The sequence below is a fragment of the Planococcus citri genome, chromosome 3 (assembly GCF_950023065.1).
Source record: "Planococcus citri chromosome 3, ihPlaCitr1.1, whole genome shotgun sequence".
Taxonomy (NCBI): domain Eukaryota; kingdom Metazoa; phylum Arthropoda; class Insecta; order Hemiptera; family Pseudococcidae; genus Planococcus; species Planococcus citri.
In genome coordinates this window covers 37,026,766-37,048,702 of record NC_088679.1, presented here as the reverse complement: position 1 = coordinate 37,048,702, position 21,937 = coordinate 37,026,766, and the positions used below count along the sequence as shown (strand labels likewise).

General features: G+C 33.9%; 1 protein-coding gene across 3 annotated transcripts in view; it reads left to right on the top strand.

The window, feature by feature from the left end:
* Ntan1 (N-terminal amidohydrolase 1) overlaps positions 1 to 21,222 on the top strand; it is a 33,730-nt gene extending 12,508 nt beyond the window's left edge. For all 3 annotated transcript variants that reach the window (XM_065358030.1, XM_065358031.1, XM_065358032.1), the window contains 7 exons: positions 10,769 to 10,963; positions 11,296 to 11,361; positions 16,688 to 16,867; positions 18,870 to 18,977; positions 19,604 to 19,704; positions 19,807 to 19,968; positions 20,223 to 21,222. In XM_065358030.1, the coding sequence (XP_065214102.1) occupies positions 10,777 to 10,963; positions 11,296 to 11,361; positions 16,688 to 16,867; positions 18,870 to 18,977; positions 19,604 to 19,704; positions 19,807 to 19,968; positions 20,223 to 20,342 (924 nt within the window). In that variant the 5' untranslated portion in view covers positions 10,769 to 10,776 and the 3' untranslated portion in view covers positions 20,343 to 21,222. The remainder of the gene's footprint in view (positions 1 to 10,768; positions 10,964 to 11,295; positions 11,362 to 16,687; positions 16,868 to 18,869; positions 18,978 to 19,603; positions 19,705 to 19,806; positions 19,969 to 20,222) is intronic.
* Positions 21,223 to 21,937: the final 715 nt, after the last annotated feature.

Genomic DNA, 21,937 nt, shown 5'->3' with positions numbered 1-21,937 from the left:
TTCTACTCCTATCCATATAGAGCGTTCAAATTCAAATCATTTTTTAAAAAATGAAAAAAATAAATTCGTCTTCAATATCAAAATAGAGATTTAATTTTTAAATTTCACACTATTTTCTCCTTGACTCTAAGCCCTCTTCCTGCCTCGAATCCGACGAAATTAGGTTTCAAATAGCCTACAATGTGTTATTCTTTATTCTAATACAACCATAGCTACAGCTAGGTACTGAGTATTATTCTATACAAAATATAGGTAAGGTATACCGGTTTCGGAATAAATTGATCTTCGAATTTTTTTCATATTAAGCATGTTAATCTTGAGGCTGTTGAACTCGCTCTACAGTGTATGTATAGGTACTTTTTGCTATCGCGCGTCTAGAAAATTATAATTTTTCAAAGTTTGGTTGGGTACATTTATATTAATTTTTAAATTCGTGATGCGGAAATTGTATGCAAATAGTTTACGTCCTCCCCCCACCCCTCATCCCTTCAGATTTAAATTCTATCCAATTTATTTCCAAATAATTTATTGCTTTGGAAATGAGAATACGACGATGACAAGCACGTGTATTCGATATAATTATAACAACTATGTTGCTCTGAACACATTTATCGGAACTTGAAAACATCCAAATGGACGCGACGATAAAGAAAATATTCACCATCTTTCATTAATTCCTTAATTATCCCTTATTATCGTGTGATATATGCAGGCTTCTATCATCGTTTTAGCATCGCTAATTAACGAACTGTGTATACGTTTTTTTCTTCCGATTTTTGGATTCATTGAAAACTATACGAGTATGTATGTACGTTCAAAGCACCTGCCCCTGCATACCTAACCTACGGTGACTAAATACTCAAATCGTCGAGTGATATTCGTCTACGATGGTGATTGGCACCATTAATTACCATATAATCGTCTTTTAAATTAATTCGATAGCATTGTTTCGTTTTGAAACGACAAACGGAACGTTTTATGGCTTCAGGGACGACAATATATACGATGAATTCCGTTTTCATATTTCATCACTATACCTGTACGTCGCCGTCGGTTCGGTTCGGTTCATTATAAGTACCTATGTCAATTGAAATCAACAAACGATGTAGTGGAAAATTACTACTGGGCGAAATTTTCCTATTCCGCTGGTTGCGAGGGTTAAGAAAAATATGTACAAGGAGTGTAAAGAGGAAGTTGTATGTTTTCAGGTAAAATATGTTCTGAAGATATTCGGAAGCTGCGGTGTGTTTTGAATATATGAGAGGGAAAGGGGTGCGGTATGAAGAAATCGTGATGATAAAACGTGTAATTATTCGGTAGCTGTGTGGCGAAACAATGAGGCCATTTTCATGGTGTAACCACATAACATCAGCTTAATATCTTTCAATTAGACAGACGGCGTTATTTTTGTTGGTTAAGTTTAATTTGCTCCGTAAGATATAATTCTCCTTAGTGCTCGCAGCGTGTAATACGAGCATATCTTCAAGCCTTCGAGCTGGCTCTACTGGTCAGTGGTATTTCTAACTAAAACTATCTAGCAAGGAACAGATATCAGCGCCAGCATGTCGTCTTCAAGTAGCCTGTAAATTTGTTTCTAAAAAAATTATTTCTATGATTTTTACTTATTTTTTTTTCAAGCAGAGCATGGTGATACAATTCTATTGTATTGCTTGCGAAATTTCAAATATTACAAAAGTTTGGGCTATTCTCTGGAATGATGGTGTAGTTTCGATCGATGGGTTGTTTAGCTCCTATAATGAGTTTAGTAAGTCTCAAATGACTGAGAGAGTACTCAAATGATTAAAGGAGCGATCTCACATTATCTAAAATATGCTTTTTATTTGAACGATGAGCTTAATGTGGCTTGACTTCAGCTGATCTAATTTATCGATTTATCAAATCGCTTGCAACGATATAGATTAACGATGGCTATATATACTCGTATGATCAAGAAATTAAAACGTGTATTCCATTTTTATATCTATTTGGAATTAACATTATCAAAAGATGTGGTAACTTTTTATCAGTAGTGAATACTTGCGGTTATTATGTAAAGCGGTTATGATCCAGAATCAGATGTTTATTGAATCATTCAATCTACCCATAGTTTGTTGGTTTTTTTTTATCCTGGTTACGAGCGATTTGACGACATTTTTGGAAATTTTCGCACATTATCAATTTAGTCTAATATTTCAGGGATTTTTTTTCGGATTGTTCTTACTAGGAAATATCTAGAGGAGTTCGTCTTCGATTTGAACCAAACCATGTTTTTCGGAAGAAGCGTGGTATGAAACCCCCTTAATCAAAATTTTCAGCTGCTCAAATTGATTATTCGATTTTTAATGGATTTTTAAAAATCCAAAATCGAGCATTCTTAAAGATTTATACTTTAAAGAAATGTATTTCATTCAGTAAAAATGATTAAATTAGTCCTGAAAATAATACCTATGCATTCCCCCGCACCAAATTTCACTATCACTGATCATTCTGAATCTTCCAGTGCGATGTTCAATTCCTTCAAAATATTTAAACTACAGAAAAATTAGTTTGGGAAGCTAAAAATCGAATTGTGATTCAGATTTTAAAAATTTCCACTAGAGTCAAAAAATTGCTTGATCTTTTTAAATCTTGAATTTTTGTTAAATAGATCAAGAATGAGCCACAACTCGATTTTCAACTGTCAAAAAATTTATTTAAACACTTTCTGGAGAAATCGAAAATCATGCCGGTGTGGGGGGGGTTGATATTAATTTCATGACTAATTTTTATTATTTTTACTGATTTATTAATTTGGGCAACTGAAATTTTGATTGTATGGGTTTCAAACCATGCTTTTTTCGAAAATCGTTTGGCATTCAAATCGATGGCGGACACCAGGTGAGGTTTCCTCGTTAGATACTTATCTGCTGAATTTGGCTCCCTGGAATTTATCTAGTTGGTAACAGAATTGATGCCCAAATTTTCCAGCCTTTTATTTCTAAAACTTTTATGTAAGTATAGCTTCTTCAGTTTAAAGAACTGACCATTTTTGTCTTCGTAAAAACTTGCATTGGAATTTATGTTTAAAACCAGAAAAATTCTATCGAGTAAAATATTCTGTTGAAAATTCATATTTTTAAAATGTTTTCTATATTTTCATCTGTTTTTATCGTTATGATTAAAAAATAATAATGTCAGAATTTGTCCTCAACACTTTTTTTATATATATATTTTTTCAAGTAGGTAGTACCTATTCTGTTGCTTCAATTGACAACTTACTCTTTCAATCCGGCATATGACTATGACAATAGATGTGATTGCACCCCCCCCCCCAACTGATCCTCTGAGACACCTTCTTTCTCAAAAGGGATGATATCCTAAGGAACATTTTAAAGCCACCTTGCCAAAAAAAGTTCGCCAAACTAGATCGAAAGAGCATGCAAAAATAATTTATCACTAGCCAAAATTTCAAGTAGATACTTGAGTGTATTTTTCGACTTTTGATGATTTTTTTGATAGTCAAACTCAGGTCAAAAATGAGAAAAAAATCAAAATTTTATCAGATTGACTTAGAAAGCTGAAACTTAGGATATATGTACTCTTATTTTGACCTGCTGAATCGATTGGAAATGGTTTCAAACTTTTTTGAGCAGTTCTAGATCTAGAGCCTCTAGCAGATTTTTGAAACTTAAAATTTCTACAAAATTCCATCAAATGAAGTTGGAAATCCGAAATTCACGCAACACTTCAACTTAAACACGTTACGAAGTCGGCTGCTGGTAAGTTAAAGTCATTTTGGAGCCTCCAGCTACTTTTTAAAAATTCTTGGAGCCTCCAAAAAAATGTTGAAATTTGAAATTTCCACAAAATTTCATCAAGTGGAGTTATAAAGCAGCCGAAATTCACTCTGCAAATTAATTTCAATATGCTATGAAGACAACTGCAGGTGGCTTTCAAGTTGTTTTGAAGCTTCCAGTTACTTTTTGGACCTTCATGGCCGTTAAGGTAACCGTTATTTTTTTCAAAATCGGATGTATTCCAGTTTGAAACATGTTCTTGTCCATCGATTTCTTACTTCTTTGAAAATTTGATAAACTACCCTTCCGCCTCCGTTTGAGGAAGAAAGATGAAATTTAGTTTACGTCCTATTTTTGACATTATTCTGAAGTGGATTGCAGGCTATTTCAATCCGTTTCGGAGCCTCCGGCGGATTTTTAGAAACTTCTGTTTTTCAAAAAATGCTACAAAATCTATCCGAATTAACTGTAGCACGTACTGTGCAGAGTGAATTTTGGCTTTTCAACTCCATTTTGATGAAATTTGCTGCATCTTCTTCATTTACTTCACCTCTTTTACCTAATTTCACTCATTGAATTATCGAGCTCAAAAACAAAATCAGATAACTTAATCAGCAATTCAGCATCCTAAACTTTACAATCAACTAGTTCAACCTACCAGTCGTGTTCTCTGTCCCAGTGCCAGAGTCAACACTATACCAGATCAGCACTGTTGAAACAGTTTGATTCTGGTTCGACCACTCGACACGATGAAAAATGCGCGTGTAATTTGTCGAACACGACAAATACATAATTAAAGGCGACGATTAATTTAAAACTCAACTTGTAAATTTATTTATTACTGATTACGTTTAATTATTCTTTCTCTTTTAATCCACGCGTAGGCACTCGTTCCAGCATCCAGCAAAGGATGCGGTAAAATAAACCGGAGCCATTTTTCTTACAGCGTTCGTAGTTACCTATACTATGAGGCTGATTGCGTTCGTTAAAGCGTGTTGAATACACTATGACATATCCATTAAGTTGGCACAAATTATTCTAGGAAGTATATGGTGTGTGTCTTGTGTGTGTGTACATTTCTTATTTTCTGAGAAAAATGATTCGTGTATGGGGGCACGATGGTTTGCAAGTCACACAACCACACGACATCGACATCCAGAGAATTTCTCAATAAATAAAAAATAAATTTCAATTTATTTGTTGCCATACTGACACACGAACATCCGTCAAGGTATTTAATCACTATAAATAACGAGATCCAGAGGCGCACGAGTCTTTACTGTACCCATGTATAAAGAAATAGGAACACCTATAGCTGTACCTATGGGTTCAGGATTAGGTACATCTGCATATAGCCAACAGTAATCGAATAGCTGTTTGGATTTGCAGTGTGAAGAAAAATCGACGTATCATAGTTTTAAAGTGGCTCTTCGTCGAGATGTTTGAAAAGAAAGCATGGTCTAAGATAAAGGCGCAGGCGGTTTAAAAGAAATGCAAAATGTTGGCTTTTTAATTGCTCGTTAGATCCACACTTGGGTATGTACAAGGAAGAGTAGAATTGAGGTTTTGCAAATCACATGCGCGGTGAAAATGTCAGCATTGGCAATGGCGGAGGTTCTTTGATGGTACATACATAGGTTTCTGAAAAAGGAATTACACGAACGTTTCACCGCCAAGTACATATTATACATACGATATGTCCGCGATGGTGGAAAAAAATTAGTACTCGGAGACCAACCAGTCGTCGGAATCTGCGGATGATTCTTTTTTTCAACTGCATATACGTATATGTATGGTTAATAGATGGAGAATATGTTGGCGTGTCAAACTGTACTCGCTTCAGTGGTGTATTTAAAGTACATAAAGAGAAGAATTATCGTAATGACATGCGCCTGGTTAGATGTAGGTACCTAGTTTGCTCGGCTGGAAAAGGAGAAAAAAGACAAGGAAAACTTTCGAAGAGATGATCGTCTAGTATAGGTATAGGTATACTAAACACGTTCGAACGGTAATCGATGGACCGTAACGGAGCTTGGTGAATTATCATCGAAGAAGATCCAAAGTATACGCTGATCTGTGTGCTTGTGGCGGATAAGACGAGGAAGACGGCGTGCAACATCACAATACACAGAACCTATAATCATTAATCAAAGAATACGCGCGCGGTGAACGGTGGTTTTAAGGTTTGTGAGAAAGTAAAGACCATTCGCAGACGTACATGTACATTTGTAAAATTGTATAATCTGGAGGAGGTCTTTTCACTATGTAGTATGTACGCGGCCACGGTGTGAATTCATGATTTCCTCCCGCACTCTGCCTCCTGCCTTAAAACTCTACATAGTCTCTTAGGACGTATACGAGGATCTGTATGGAAATAACGTTAAGGCGATCGTGAAGGTTACCAATAAGATGACTGCGTTATCACAGTTATTAGAGAAAATTTCCAGCTCGCAGATATCGCGGCTGCGATGCGGAATTGGAGGATCTTCGTGTTCCAAAGGGCAACGCAATTTCACAGTTGGAAAAATCCAATCCGCAATCGAATGGTTTGAAGCCGAAAATGAAATCTCACTGTCCAAGTTTCGTATCCTCTGCGAGGCTCATCGTGCGCAATAACGACTCTACGACCAAGCTCTCTGCAGAGAGTTACATCATAAACGCGGTGGTATATTTCATTTGTAGCGGCTCGGTCGTCGTACACGATCGCCATATTTACTCCGCTAACGCTAATATCCCTCTCGAAAACTATTAATCTTCGAGACTGTAATCGAATGTAAAAGTTTCTCATGCTATTGCTATAGCTAGGAGTTTCTAAAGATGTATAATTAAATAATAGCGCGGCGGCGGCGGCTTTCGATGTAGGTTTTTGTGCTATACACAGTATCTTCTTCCCTCTCGGCTATCATTGCTCACGACGAACGATGGCAGATCTAATCATCCGAGATGAGACACAAAAGTTTTCCTTGCTTATCCACCTGGGATGATTCGCGGCCCCGACGACGACTAAACAACACCCATAAATCGCCAACTCGGGCTCTCTGTGTCCAATTGAGTCACGTATACCGTGCTCCTCGGCTCGACTTTCAAGCCATTATTCTACTAGATACCTAACTTAAGTACTCTTGGACCGTTATACTTGCAGGTTACTTGATGCTAAAGCTTTGAGCAGGGTATTTGCTAAATCAGTCCAAAGTGAGATTAACGCCAAGACAAATTTTTTGACTAGTTTTTCTCCGCAGTCTGATACCGAGGCGAAAAGAATGTGCCATGCTATGGTTTAGGCTTTTGACGACTTGATGAAGTAATCTGCGTTCTGCAGATGGAGATGCGTGTTCTTTTGTACTCCACTCTCGTGTAATGGTTCGCATTTCCAAAGAAACGCCGTGATTTATGCGACAACTCCGCTGTACGCGTGAAAATTTTTATTACTAATGGGATTACAAGGTTTTATCATTTTGTCTGATGCTCGTGTCAGTGCAGTGCACCCGTATAAATATAAACGTATGCCTAATTCTATACTTAATGACTTTATCACTTTTTATTGTCGACGCAGACGCTGCTTAACACATTCGTACGTGTCGGATTATCAAAATTCTCCTGTTTACTCGATAGCGTTTTGTTTATTATTTCATTTTTTCCGTCTCTTTATCGATCGTTGCGGTGGTATTTTTCCGAATCCCCGAGTTATTGAAGTATATAGGTAAGGTTAAGGGTTACGAAAAAATGATACGGAATGAGAATTGTATCATATGCGGGATTATTTCGGTCCCATTGCCCGTCTATGTCGAATTTTTATCAAGTTGAACGCACGTGGCATTATCATCACGTGCGGTGTATCGTCCGTTGTATTCGCGGTGTAACTTAATCATCGGATGATCGGAGTTATACTAGAGAGAAAGGGAGAGATGAAAAGACCAGAAAGCTTTGTTGAGAAGCTGGGAAAATGTTGGGCCATTAGTGTTTTTTAACAAAATTATCGAATTTGATTCGCAATTTTTGAAAAATAATTTGAGTAATTCCCACTTTATTTGGTGCATACCTACGAGTAATCGGATTGATCGTCAGCTCAAGTCTTCGACTAATCAAAATTTCTCGTTTGACCCCCTCCCTCCCTCTCATTTCACAATTTCACAAATCAAAAACACCAATTTTGTGCGTTTTGTGTGTGATCAAATATTATGCAATGAAATTAAAAAGTGCCCTGAATTTTGACCAAATTCGTAAAGAAAAAGTGTGAAGCTGACTAGAGAATACCTCGAGGTGTCCGCCTCTGATTTGAACGTGTCTATCGATTTTTGGAAAGAACATAGTCTGAAAGTTCCATAACCAAAGTTTAGCTGCTCAAATTGATTTTTCGATTTTTAGCAAATTTTTGAAAATCCAGAATTGACCATTTTTGGTGATTTATGTTTTTTTTTTTTTAAACAAGATAATTTTATATTTTTGTATTTACTAAAAAATACGGTACAAATTAGTCCTGAATCTAATCCCCCCCCCCCACACTCTACCATTTCCTATTATTTCTCCAGTATTTTTTAATTTTTCGAGGACTCGTGGAAATTAATTAAGGCAGCTAAAAATTGAGTTGTCTTATCCTAGAAAAATCAAAAATTCTTTGTTCTTAGAAAATTTTTGGAATTTGTATGAATGGCTGTATCTTTTCCTGATTCCGAATGTCACATTTTAAGCTATTTTGAAGCCTCCAGCGTGATTTTCGATCTTTCCAGAATTTTTAAAGTTTTCCAGAATGGCGTAAAAATTGATTTGGCAGCTAAAAATCGAATTTTTGACCTATTTAATGAGTTTATCCTCATGTGAGAGCCGACTTGTCTCGCATTAAAAATTGAAAAATCTGTTTGGTGGAAATGATTCTTCAAATCGGTGGAGGGGAGGGTTTGAAAATATGTGCTCCTTAACCACTCATTGCTCTGAAAAAATATTTAAATGTTTGTTCCCAAAAATTATTAAAATATATTGGATTGCAGAAAAATAATTTTAAAAATTCAGAAAAAGGGTAGGTTACATCCCTTTTCTTTTTTGTTAGTTTTCAGTCTCGTTCTACTTTGAAATCGTCAATATTATCTAGCTTTGATTATTTTTACGAAAAATGGAAGTTGATGAAAAAAAAAGCAAGAAGGTATAGGTATAGGACTTCCTTGGAACATTTTTCTGTGACAAGCGACACAAACTGCTCCTTGACTGTCTAGTGTCTGGCTACTCATACGACCAGACAGCTAAGTACTTAACATTCTCGCTTGTCAAGTGCAGTTTTATATCTACTTACGTTATCAACTTTCACAGTGTGTAATTTCATCAACATTTTTGAGAAGATGATGCTTCAGGGTCAGAACAAGTAGCTTCAAACGTCTGGACACATTGTTACTCCATAGAATCACTCGACTCATTCGAGTGACCAGAGACGTTAATTTTAGACTGCAGTGAAAAAATAATTTCTAGAATGAGTGAATCACCTGGTTGATGAGTGATCTGAAACATTGAGAGAATGCTTAATTGAATTCAATCGAAAGTGATTTTTCTAATTACGAGTACGAATGCGTTACGCAGTCAATACAAAGTATGAAATTCTTCTCGAGTAGGTTTTAAAGTGTATTGAGTGGCGTATGTGGAGACAACGTCTTGACTCTCGAAGTACGAAGTTTATTGATGTGTAATTTATTTGGACGTGATGAAATGAGAGCCTGTTCAATGTGCGAGTATTTTATAAGGTTTCGTATAGATACAGCCAGGCTCATTGAATATTACAATGTTGATGCATATTTTATTTTTAGTCTGATCAAATTCCATTATGTTTTCAAACAATTGGTCAACAAATAATTTGGCTAGTATAAAACGAAAGAGAACAAGTAGGAAATAAAAGCTTAAAATTCATCTTAGAATTGGGAAAAAATGATTTTGGTAGAAGAAAAACTTCAGTTTTATAATGAGAAATTTTTTTGAAGTTTTGAAAAAAAATTTCGAAGTTTTTCTTCAAAATTTCCAGTCTTGCAATTCTTTAAGTATTTTTTGTGTTCTGTTTTTAGTTTGTGTATCAAGTCTGAAAAAAAAGCCCTAACTTTTGTTATATTTCGAGAAAAAAGACACAAAAGTGGCGTTAGTTTGAAATTGATTAAAAAAAACAATTTTCAGAGAAGCGAAAGTCTTGGTAGAAATCTTGGTTTTCGGTATTCAAAATTTTAATTTTCTCAGTTAGGGGTTTGCCAAAAAAATATATTTTCAACTTCCAATCTTAATTTTATTATGTATACCTAAGTTGAATTTTTGAAAAAGGCATGTCAAAAATCTGAAATCAAATTTTTCATTTATTCCAGCCGATTTTTTTAGTGAATTTTTGAGAGCAAAATGGTCTTAAAAATTATTTCCAAGTGGAAAATGGCGAAAAGAGCATAAATTTGGATGAAAAAGAAGAGGGTTTGGATTACAAGAACCAACTTTCCCCTCCCCTGGTTAATTTCAAAATTTCGGGCGGAGCCCAAATTCACCCTTCTTGCTCGTGATTCAGTGTTAACCTTCTGAATTGATTAGTTTCGGTTTCGCAGTAACTTGGATTGGATTTTCAAAGTTGGAACATGGAAAGTTTCCCCAAAAATTGAAAATGAGTCATCTCATCTTCTGAAAAAATTCAGTGGAAATCATAAACGTATTCAACACCCTCCTTTTCTTACATCAAAAGGGGAGAAAGGAACCAATTTTTAAATGTTGAACTGCTATTTTTCTCAAATTTTTAAAAAATGTCAAAATTTTTCCTTTCAAACCCTTTTCTACTTTTCACATAGTCATGAAACTTTTCTACCGCGAAAGCTATCGAAAATAAAGCAGAGTATTGTCTCAATCAATGAACATTACTGAGGCTCATCCCCCATGTGCAATTTGCCAATTGATAGCAATCGTCATAAAATTGTCAACTTTTGTTGATTTACTTCTCAACTTATCTATTCACATTTTAAATTTTGTATTCTCATTTTTTGTTGCAGTTTAAAAAATGGTGCTAGTTATAGATGGACTGATACAAGAGGAACATCCTCCAGATTCACGTACCCTGTTCCTGAAATATCCGTCTTTCAAAGAAACAAACAATCAATTTTTATCAATACAACCGAAAGTGATCGGACCAACGTGTTTATTATACGTTCAACAACGTGAAATGGCTGTTACCATGTCGTACGATAGTGAGTATTTTGTATTCCTATTTCCTATGTTTATTTGTTATTAGCCAAAATATTTTAGATACAAAAAATACTAAACAGTCGTCGAATCATTTCTTTATTTATTTTTTTGGCCAAGGTTATTGGTACATTATGTATTATTTATTTATGTACTACATAAAAGGCACGTGTTATACACATTTCGACTCATAAGTAGATAGAAGACGAAGCAACACAACACGTTTATATGGAAATTATTTCTTTCTCTCTATAGCTACATATGTACTAGTAGTAGACGCGGTATATTAAAAGTCGATTAATTTAATTTTTTTTCTCCCTGCTTGTCTGATTTTCAGAAAGTATTAATATTATTGGCTCGGACGACGTTACAACGTGTATAATAATTATACTAAGACACACAGGTAATATTTTTTAATTTTTTATTTGCGGTACTGGGCGCGGTTATTAAAAGCGCACATTATGCGAAAGATTTTAACGCTTCTCTCATTATTGGATAAATAGATAGGCGAACGTGCATTTATTACTTTGGTATATTTTTCAAACGATAAAAACCGGTTGAAAGAGCGGTATCGTTCAGCCAAACACGGCGTTCTTATGGGTTTTTGTTTCTTGTTTTTTTTTTCTTATTCTCGCTCAGTATACTCGCTGTTATTATTTATGCGGGTGTAAAAAACACACCACGAAGACGAGATAAAGATAGAAAGAGAGAAAACAACTGAGAGAAGAGCTATACAAGAAGACGGGAGTATTGATCATCGTTATTAGATGGACCATTAGAAAGCTCTATACTCAAAAAGATGAAGCACGCACGTTTTTCCATAAGTCTCACTGTACCATTGGGAATAATATATTGTCGAATAATCACCGGTTTCCTCTATGTTGATGCCTTTTTTTTATACAGCCGGTTCCCATTGACCAGTTTGTCCGCATTCTTGCAAACTAGTCGCACATTATTGTACGTTAAGCAGGCGAATAACAGTTATTTTTATCGAACAAATCGACTCGCTTATCACGCTTGGCACAGTTTAAAAGCTCAATTAATCGTAGTAAAAAGCTACTGGTTTACACTGTTTGTATTTTTCAAATAAATTATGGAAAATTGCCCGATATTATACCGGTTTCAGCCGGCTTCTTCGATGGTTTTTCGCTAGGTAAATACTAGTAATTTCTTACCTTGTCAGCTTGACGTGAATCGGCGTATCATTTTTTTCCTATTTTTATCGCCCCGAAATTTTTTTTACCTTTCTTCCAGCAAACTAAAGGTTATGTACCTATTAACGATGAAGATTTTTGCCTATTTTATTAGCCGTCCGCATACCCTTAACCCCTACGGCGAATTTTTGTACTTTATTCTAGTTTACAAAGTATTTTACACGCTCCTGCTGCGAACGAGTGTTAATTGAGTTTGTAAAATGCAAATGACGCGTGTATCGAGCGGTTTTTTTTTCTGAGATCCGATTTTGATCATATCGAATGCAAGCCTATCTAGTACCTACGTACTCTGCTTAGAATACCCTATTAGTGTTGTTTACGAGCTTTGTCCAATTACCGTTGCTACGACAAAATTTCCTATTTAATTCGCGAGTCATGTGTATCGTGATTTAGTTAACACCTCGACACTGTCGTCTTGTTAGTTGTCAATTTATTGGTGTTTGAATTTTTTTTTACTGGAGGTGATAAAATTCTTTGGTGAGAGGTGCGTGAAATTGTAAAAGTTTAGGCAATTTGATCGTATTAGAATTCGTATCGTGGTTGTAAACCATTTCTCTTTAGGCCACATCTTCACTGTCTTAGTGTTTGCGTACAAAGAACCTCATAATTTCATGGCTGTTTAAAACAAATTTACGTGTTTTTTTATTTAGTATTTAGGAATTCCCTGTGTATATTTTTTTAAGAAAAAAATATGTTTACTGGTTTATTTTTTCTTAATCGCTTTGCTCGTCTCGAATTCTTCCTTTTTTTTCCTGCTGCGTCTTGGAATAAGGACGTTGTGATGAAGTTCGGTTATTTTTTATTATCGGCTTGAAAATCAAAATTTATCGAGACATGTCCCTTTCTAAAAAAAGAAAAAGAAAAAAAAGAGGAGGAACATACACAATGAATTAATAAAAAAAAAAAAATGATTTTTGCATTTAAGGGAGGGGGGAGGGGGTAGTTTGAATCGAATTTCTGTGAAATGCAAAATAAAAAGTTCCGGAGGTTGGAAAAATTCAGAGGATTCGAATTGAAAAATTGATAGATACATATTTGAACTCAATGAATAACTCAGTAAATTAATGAGTACCTACCAAAAAATTCGATTTTTTTCAAAATTGATTGCTGAATGGGCATTTAGAGATCGTACTCAAGAAATGAGTGAATAATTTGAACTCGTCGCCCATAAAACCCCAATTTTCGATTTTTTAATATTTTTGCCAAGTTTGAGATGGCTCTGCTGGTATAGAGTTCAGATAGATCGGATCACAAAACTGGACCAGTATCAGCGCCTTCAATTTAATATGTACAAATCGATGTGTATGTCGCGTCATTTTTCACATTTTTTAGACATGTTTTATCCAGATTGGGTCTTTTGCCCCTCGTGTGAGATTCCATTTTAGGAATTTTTTTGTTTCAAAGAGGATAAAAATATGTAGAGGGGTCACTCTCTGCCATTTTTCAAAATTCTCATAATATGTCAACTTTCTGCTTTTGTACTCACTATGAGAAATTGAGTTTTTATTTTGAAACTCTTTTGTTTGAGTTATTTTTCTATTTTCACATTTTACTTTTCTCCTTTTTTCAGTTTTTTCGTTTGTTTTTTTCGTTATGGTTGTGAATTTTCCATTTACCTTTCAATTCACCTCATTTTAAAACATTTGAAAAACCGAAAGCTAAAAGCCAAATGCCCAAGGATTGTTGGAAGCTTAAAGCTATAGCCTTTAAAAAGTTTTACGAATTTGAAAAGCCAAAAGCTGAAGCTAAAGTTTTATAAATTTTTTAGAAGCTAAAAGTTGATGCCAAAAGTTCCATCTTTCAGCTTTCCATCCCTGCTTTAAAACTTTTGGAACTGATTTGTTCAAATTTCAATCCATAAGCCTCCAAAATTTGATAGTTTTGCAAAAAAAAATTCGCAAATTCGTGAAAATTAGGAGCTTTCTCCTTCCTCCTACTGATTGAGCTTTCCATGAATTTATTACGTGTACAAAAGTAACTATGTAGGTGTGTACTTTTGATCAAACTTTTCACAACATTTTCAAATTTATTTTATGGAATTGACCCATTAGCATCCTTTCAGCACTTTTATTTTCAAAAAAAAGTGATAAGAAGACACCGAGAGATACGACTGAATCCAAACAATAAAAAGATATTCCAACTCGACTACTTACTGAAAATTAGTAAGACTTGACTTTTCACATCGTGTTCTTATGAGGCATTGGGGAGTCGTATTTGATAAAACTAAATATGTATTAAATTTGATTTTTTTTCATTTTAACCATGTTACTGTAGGACTAGTGGAAAGTAAATTTGAAAGGTCAAAGTGAATAATTAAGCCAGTATTCAAACTCTTTACCTTCAAATTGATAAAAATCAACATAAATTTTTATTATTTTTATGTTTTTTAGATCGAAATGGGGATTCCTGGAACTCGTGGAGAGATCAGAATACCATTTTGAAAATTAATTTGTTCCAGAAAGCCGAAAAACTTGGCCTCTGTCCATCTTTTACTCTCTTGATTTTGCCTTGATTTTTTTGCCGAAATTGTCCAAAAGTCTTGCTTTGTGTCAAATGTTTTTAAAAATTCATTTTTTTTCAAATATGTAAAAAATCCTATTTTGGCCAAAGTTGCAAAATAGTCCAACTTTATTATTTTTTTTTCGAACTTGAAAATTTGTATGTTATTTGCTCTTTTATTATTCAAAATTTTCATTTCATTTTCACCACTTTTCCTAGTTTTCTTTGAAAATTGAAAAATTTTCACAAAAATAAATTTTGATCAGACTCCTTTTCCTCCTTCAAAATAATACACCGTATGAAAGGATTCCCTGTTAACAGTCCTGCTTTTTTGCCTAAGTTGCCGAAAATGCCTCATAAAATTCGACCCGATACTCTTCTTCATCTGTCGAGCTCGCAATCTTTTAGAATACTCGACTTCTTTTCCCTCACCTCCCCTCGCCTCAGCCCGAAAAAACCCAGCTATATCATTTTACGTACATATTTTTCGATTCACATTCACAATTTCCATCCTGTTTTCCTTTGTGAATAATTTCCAAAAAATACAAAAGTAATGAAACAATGTTGAACGGAAAGTACCTAGCTACCTACACGATTTTTGTGGGTTTTGATGGTAGAAGTGTGTGAATTTTTCAAAGGTCGTATCCAGATCACCCTAATGAGTGAATACATTATTATTGGGGCTAGCTATAGTAGGTCTAGGTATCCATTCGAGTGTGTGTGAAAATTTTTTTCTAATTAAAAAATGTTGATGATGAAATAGTTTGACAAATTAAAAATAAAATACAAAGGTTAGAAACTCGTTAGTAGGTACACTCATCTATGCAGGATATACTTAAGCTAAAGCGTACGGTGTGGATGGTCATCCTCGTGTTTTTCCATTCTTATCTAAGTGAGATAGAAAGAGAGGCGAAAAAATAACGAGACGACCAGAAAAGAGATTATAAACTCACGAAAGTGGTTAGTTTATATACGATTACATCACTTAAGAAAAAGATAGAAGTGTGAGGGGAATCGAGGCGAGGAGTACAGAAAGACGTCGTCATCTCATAATTAATATTTAGCAGACATGTATGTGGAGAAGGTGGAGTCGCGGATAAGTTGCAGGATGTTATTTTATCTCATCATATCTGTTATAAACGTACATCTATGTGTACAGTATTCCACATATATACTCATACCTCGGATATGATGTGTAGTTTTGAGCACTCACACATACCATACTGATGTACTCGTACGTAGTCCACCATAACGTTAGTAATTTTCTTCATATCGTACATACGAGTACATTTAGTACGCTTATAAAGCTACTCGTTCATGTCATACGCCATCATCTATCTTATTTAACATTTTAACGAGGTAATTTAAATACTATGGACATTTTAAAATTGCCTCTATGTTTGTAAATGGACTCACACACGTATGCATCACCCAATGTACCAGTGTACCAAGCTCAAGCATTCTGCATCTCTCGATCTTTATTCTTCCTCTATCTACGTTCATTTCATTTAGTTTATAAATGATCGTGACCCATTCCATTATGGATTTTAAACTGGCTAAAAAGCTTTACCTCGTATACTAGGTATATGAATGCAAGTATGATGGCATTTTTGCCATTTCATCCGGTGAAATAGTGGTACCTCTTCTTACCCATATACCAGTGGACTATGGAGACTCTGCGTTGCACTTTTATAAAATTAGAAAAAAAAAAATCTCGCTTTCGCATAACGTGGACATTATAAGATTTATAGCAGATTTAACATCTGTATGGTGCGTTATGCATCTTGGATGCGATTAGAAATTTATCGTTTGTATACTACAGCGTGTTTCTTTCCTATTGTTTGTTTTGATCGGCTATAAATTCTTGACAGGATATTATTGTGTACGATTTTTTTTTCTCCGTTTTGAAATAACATATTACGTTCTTAAGTATCTTATTAAGTATATCTATAGTAGTTTAATATGAGTACTAAGGTATATCTGTGATGCGTTATAATATAAAATGTAATTTTTCAGGCTCAGGAGCCGTTGGCTTGGCTCATTTAGATGGCAATTGTACCGAAGAATGTATCATTAGCATGGTACATAAGGTGCAAGGACTTTCTGTCGGTGTTCAAGGTAGATTAGAGTTGCACATGGTTGGCGGATTTTCCGATCTGCATAATTATTCGGAGGATTTGTTCTTCGGAATCATGCGTGAGTATTGGACACGTTTGCTGTAATACTTTGATGCTCTGTTGGTGTACTTAGGTATATTGAGTTCCTGATGATAGGTTTAAAAATGATAATCTTTCTATGGACAGATTTTTTTCGAATTTTTCCATTTTGATTGATATTATTGGGAAATGGGAAAACAGCCTTACAAGGGTAGTATCCCAACCGCACAAACATTTTTGAACCGGACATAACGGGATCGATAGAAGCCCCAAAATACACTACGAGTTAAAATTTCAGGTGTTGAAATTCATTTTTAGATTTTTGGCAAATTTTTGAAAATTTAGATTTGGGCCAACATCTGGGAAAGACCCTAAAATTTCATCGAATACACCTAGAAAGCTTAAATTTTGTTTATGCGCTATTTTTGACTTATGAAATCGATTTGTTGATGTTTTTTGAACAATTCTGAAGTTTCCCGTGGACTTTTCAATTTTCCAATTTAAATTTTAAAAAATAAAAAAAATGAACAAACCTGCAAGTAGGGTGAAAATAAAATTCAGCACCATTCGAACTCGAATTCACCATTTTTGCGACCCATTTGATCGATTTTGGGACACGATTTCAAAATCTTTTGATGCCGGTTCATTTTCGAACCCCCGAGTCGATTGGTGATGAATTTTGAATCGTTCTTTCTGGAGCTTTGAACGGATTTCAATTTTTTTCCAAAAAAAAATCACTGCAGAAAATGTTTTATTTAAACTGGCACAAAAATATTTTAAAAATGTGAGCCTAAATCGATCGAATGGGTCGCAAAAATTATAAATCCAAGTTTATACCACTTTCAAGTTTTTTTTTATGCAATGGAAAATACGAAAATTCGCTGGAGGCTCCAGAACGTTTCGAAACCATCCACAATCGACTCGAGAGGTCGAAAATCGAGTACAAAGGAAATTTTAGCTCATTAGACCAATTTGGGGAAATTTATGAGGGTTTCCCTTTTTTGGCCCAAATTTGAATTTTTTAAAATTTTCCAATAATCAAAAAAATGAATTTCCGTTTCTAAAATTTTGGCTTTTAGTGCTATTCTTGTTATTTTTTTTTTTTTATTGATTCCCCTTTGCCCGATTCCAAAATTTTTGTGCTAGGATACCTCCCTTTTTAGGGAAGTTTATATTTTCCCTTTTCTCGTATAGATTAAACAATCGCTGATCATTTCTACACTAATGTATGTACTCTACTTATTCTTGTTAAATTTCAACGTGAAATCACAGTTTTTGCAAAAATAAATTTTTGGCATTTTATTTTGGTCTTGAATGATTCAAATTGTTGAAGAATTAAGGAGAACTTTAATTTTTTATCTCTCACATAAATTTTAATGTTCGTCGATAGTCAAATTGAAAAGTCCATATTTTTTCTTGATGAATTTCTCATAAAAAAAACTGAGCGTGCAGAAATTGAGTTTCTTGACGTTTCAACATAATGCTTAGTCGTTGAAAAAATTTATTGCTGAAGGATAAAAGCATTATTCTAGCGTTGAATAGATAACAACTCAAATTTTCTAGAAAAATATTTTCAACTCTTTTTTTTTCAATTTTTCCAATCAAGTACTTATTACGGTTTTCTTTTCCTTTTCTTTCAAACACCCTAGAAAATTGAAAAAATAACATTACATATCTAGTTTACGAGATTAATTTTAAAAATAGGTTGATCAAAAAATTAAAATTTCAGCAATGTTTAAATAATTTTATAGCTGAAAAAAAAAGAACAGAAAAATCGACTATTCTTCGCAAAAATTAACATTATTGGACAAACAGAAGATAAAGGAGTTTTATGTGTCAATTTTCTGCGCCTAAAATCCTTTATTTCAATAGACCTACGTCATTTTTTTTCTGTTCATTCCCTGAAAATTAATTAAACGTCAAACTTTTGTCCAGTCTATTCAAAGCATAATCGTATTAAAAATAATGAAAAGTAGTTACTTACGTTCATCTTAGAATGTGCATTATTCATTATCATTACCAATCGTTTCTTTCTTTTGCAGATTCTTTTCACAAACAAACGTTAGAAATTGATTTAAAATTGGCTTGTGTCGGAGAATACAACACAGTTATGCGAAACAATGTTCGTTGGCCCATCATTTATGGAGCTGGTGAGTTGAACGAGAATCGAGATGGAATAATTCCAATAATTTATTTTATTACTCATTTCGAAAAGTTGCGTAGAAATTGTAAAATTTTCAATGAATTATGCATGATCAGACGTTCTTAGGGTCTAAAAAAATCGTCTGAAGCGTTAGAAATTGAGAGTGGATCTTTCAAAAATGAGTGGAAATCATAATTTTGACATATTATGTATTTTTATTATCTTACTATTATTTGAAATTGAATGTTGAATAGGTTTTTGATATGAAAATATTGGTTGAAATTTGATCAAGGCGTATATTTGAAATTCTGTATTAGGTAGTGCCTGAACTCGAAAAATATTTCAAAAATTTGACCATCTCACTCATGTATGAAAATTCGCAACTGCAAAGCTGATTATTTTTTTTATGCGAGTCTCTTGAATGATATTTAAAAAAGAGTCTCTTGAATGATATTTAAAAAAAACAACAACAACTACAACAACAATCAAAATGAAGATCTACCAATTTGCCACATTGTGTTAGATGCGTTTATTTTCGCTTTATTCTTAAAATGCGCGAATTGAGTTGAATATTCTTTTTTTGCCATACATTAGAATGTTACTTTACAGTTTACGTTTTATTTTTGATTGCAGGTGTAAATATCAAAACAGGAGAAATATTTCCAGCTACTTTCGTCGATAAAGGACCCGAAAGACCGCTCAGAATAGCTAGACAATTGACAGGCGGACAACAGGTACCTATTTATTTTCAGAATTCAGCAGGGTGTACTGCTTAATTAACCCCTAACAATATCCAGTACTAGCTTGTATTTAATTTTTGTGTTTATTTTTTTCAGGTTTTAGACATATACGATTGCTCTTGCGGTTTATTGAAAATAGGACCTTTTAATTACGAACCATTGCGAGGCGTCGACCTGTGGTTGAAACAACCCGATGAATTTGTACTTCAGCACTTATCCACGACACCGGATGTCGAACCACCACACTTCGTTAACGAGGTACCTACATATTTCGCCTTGTATCGAATAATAATTGTATAAATTCTGTATGGATTTTGTATTCCAGCTCTAATTATTTTGATTTCTCTAATCATGTTCTACCACTTCGTGAAATTTAATTAGAGCTGGCTTGCGTGACTTTCTATGCTTGCCCTCAAAATGTAGATTAGTCCTCTGTTAATATAAAAAATTGATGTGGTTTTTAAATTATTTTATTTTTATTAGATTTATTAATATAAATTTCCGAAATCTAGGTGAAAGCTGCTTTAAAATATATTCAAGATAATCCATTCCCGGCAGTCACAGTGTTTCGGGATAACAGACCACATTATTACAGAAAGGATGAAAATACTGGATTATGGATTCCGTTTTAATGCACCTCCAAGTATGAGCGTTTATGTGCATTTATACCATGATACTTTCCTACTATCGAAAAACGCAGTACAATAATGATTTAATTATTTCTTCTTGTTCACGTGTAAATACGAGTATTCGAATGTATTATATTTGTATATTTTTTCTAATTTTTGTAATTTCGTGATCGCGAAATGATCGCGACTTGTGGTAATATTTAATTTTTTTCTCATAAGTATATTGCAAAAAAAAGAATCAAAACTACCTTTATGGTTGGGTAAACGTTACGATAATTTAAGTACAAATGCAGTGCTATTTGAAAGACAATTTATAGAAAGAAAGAGTGCCAATTTAAAATATTATTCAAGTTCCTAAAAATATTCGTTCATTCGTTTTATACGAAAAGTTCAAGTTCATGACAAGATTTTGTAAGCTATAGTATATAAAATTTTGATAATGAAAAATATAGGTATGGATATTTACGAATTACTTTTTTATACCAAACGTGTATCTCTGATTACATAACAATGAATGATTTTTAAAAATGTAGCCTCCAGTTGGCGAATTTTTTCACAATTGTTTAATCGAACCAGTTTTTTTTTGTAGTTTGAATTTTATTATTTTATTGGTTAGATTCTTTTTACTTGTTGGACTTTATCCTGGTACCAAAGTGCTCAGAGTACTGATGATTTTTCTGTGGCACAACGCGATGTGAATGTGATAGAAATGAAAGTTTAAGTTTTCAATTTTTTTTCCACTAAGTTTAGAGATGTATTTTTGTTTTTTGTTCAATTTTGTTATTAATTTTAAGCATAATTTCGCGTTTGTTGTTAACGTTAGATTTTTATCGATGTATTGTCATATCTTTGTGAGAAAATACAACATTTTTTTATTTCGTAAGTATTTTCTGACTTTTTGCGCGTGTTCTTTTATGTGAATATTGGTTTGATGGACACGACTCCATTTTGCTGAAAAATAAGAGTGTGTTCGTTTTTTTTCTTGCTGGGTGGGGCAGTCCGACCGGACTGCTTGATTATGGATCTGAGTTACTGAATCTTATTGAAAGTTTGGGATTCTTCCCTAACAGAACAGGATATTTGGAGAAAATTCGTCAAGAGCTAAAGCTAGCCTACGGCAAAATATCATTTTGGCCCTTTCTTTCTCCTTAAATCAACTCGTAGGAAACTTATGAACTTGAGGATGAAATTTCCTAAACTTGAATGAATGATTTTCAACACTTCAATCTAAAAACGTGAATTTTTGTAAAATTATAGGAAAGCTTGAGAGATTTTTCGTCATTTTTTTCTTGAGATTTTCGTACGAAAAGTGAATTTTTTGAAAATCAAATTTGGCTCAAGAACACGAAAAATTCCAACTTTTACCAAATTTACCTACAAAAGCTGTAATTGGTTACCTACTTATGTAGCCTGTTTTCGACCTCACGAATTGATAGGAAACGGTTCCGAACTGATCTCAGTACTTAGTTCTGGAGCTTCCAGTAGATTTCTGAAAATTGAAATTTCTTCAAAATTTTACTATTTTTACCCAAAGATTTGAAAGTTGAAATTTGCTTCATACCACAGGAGGTTTCAGAACATGTTTTTTTCCAAAAATC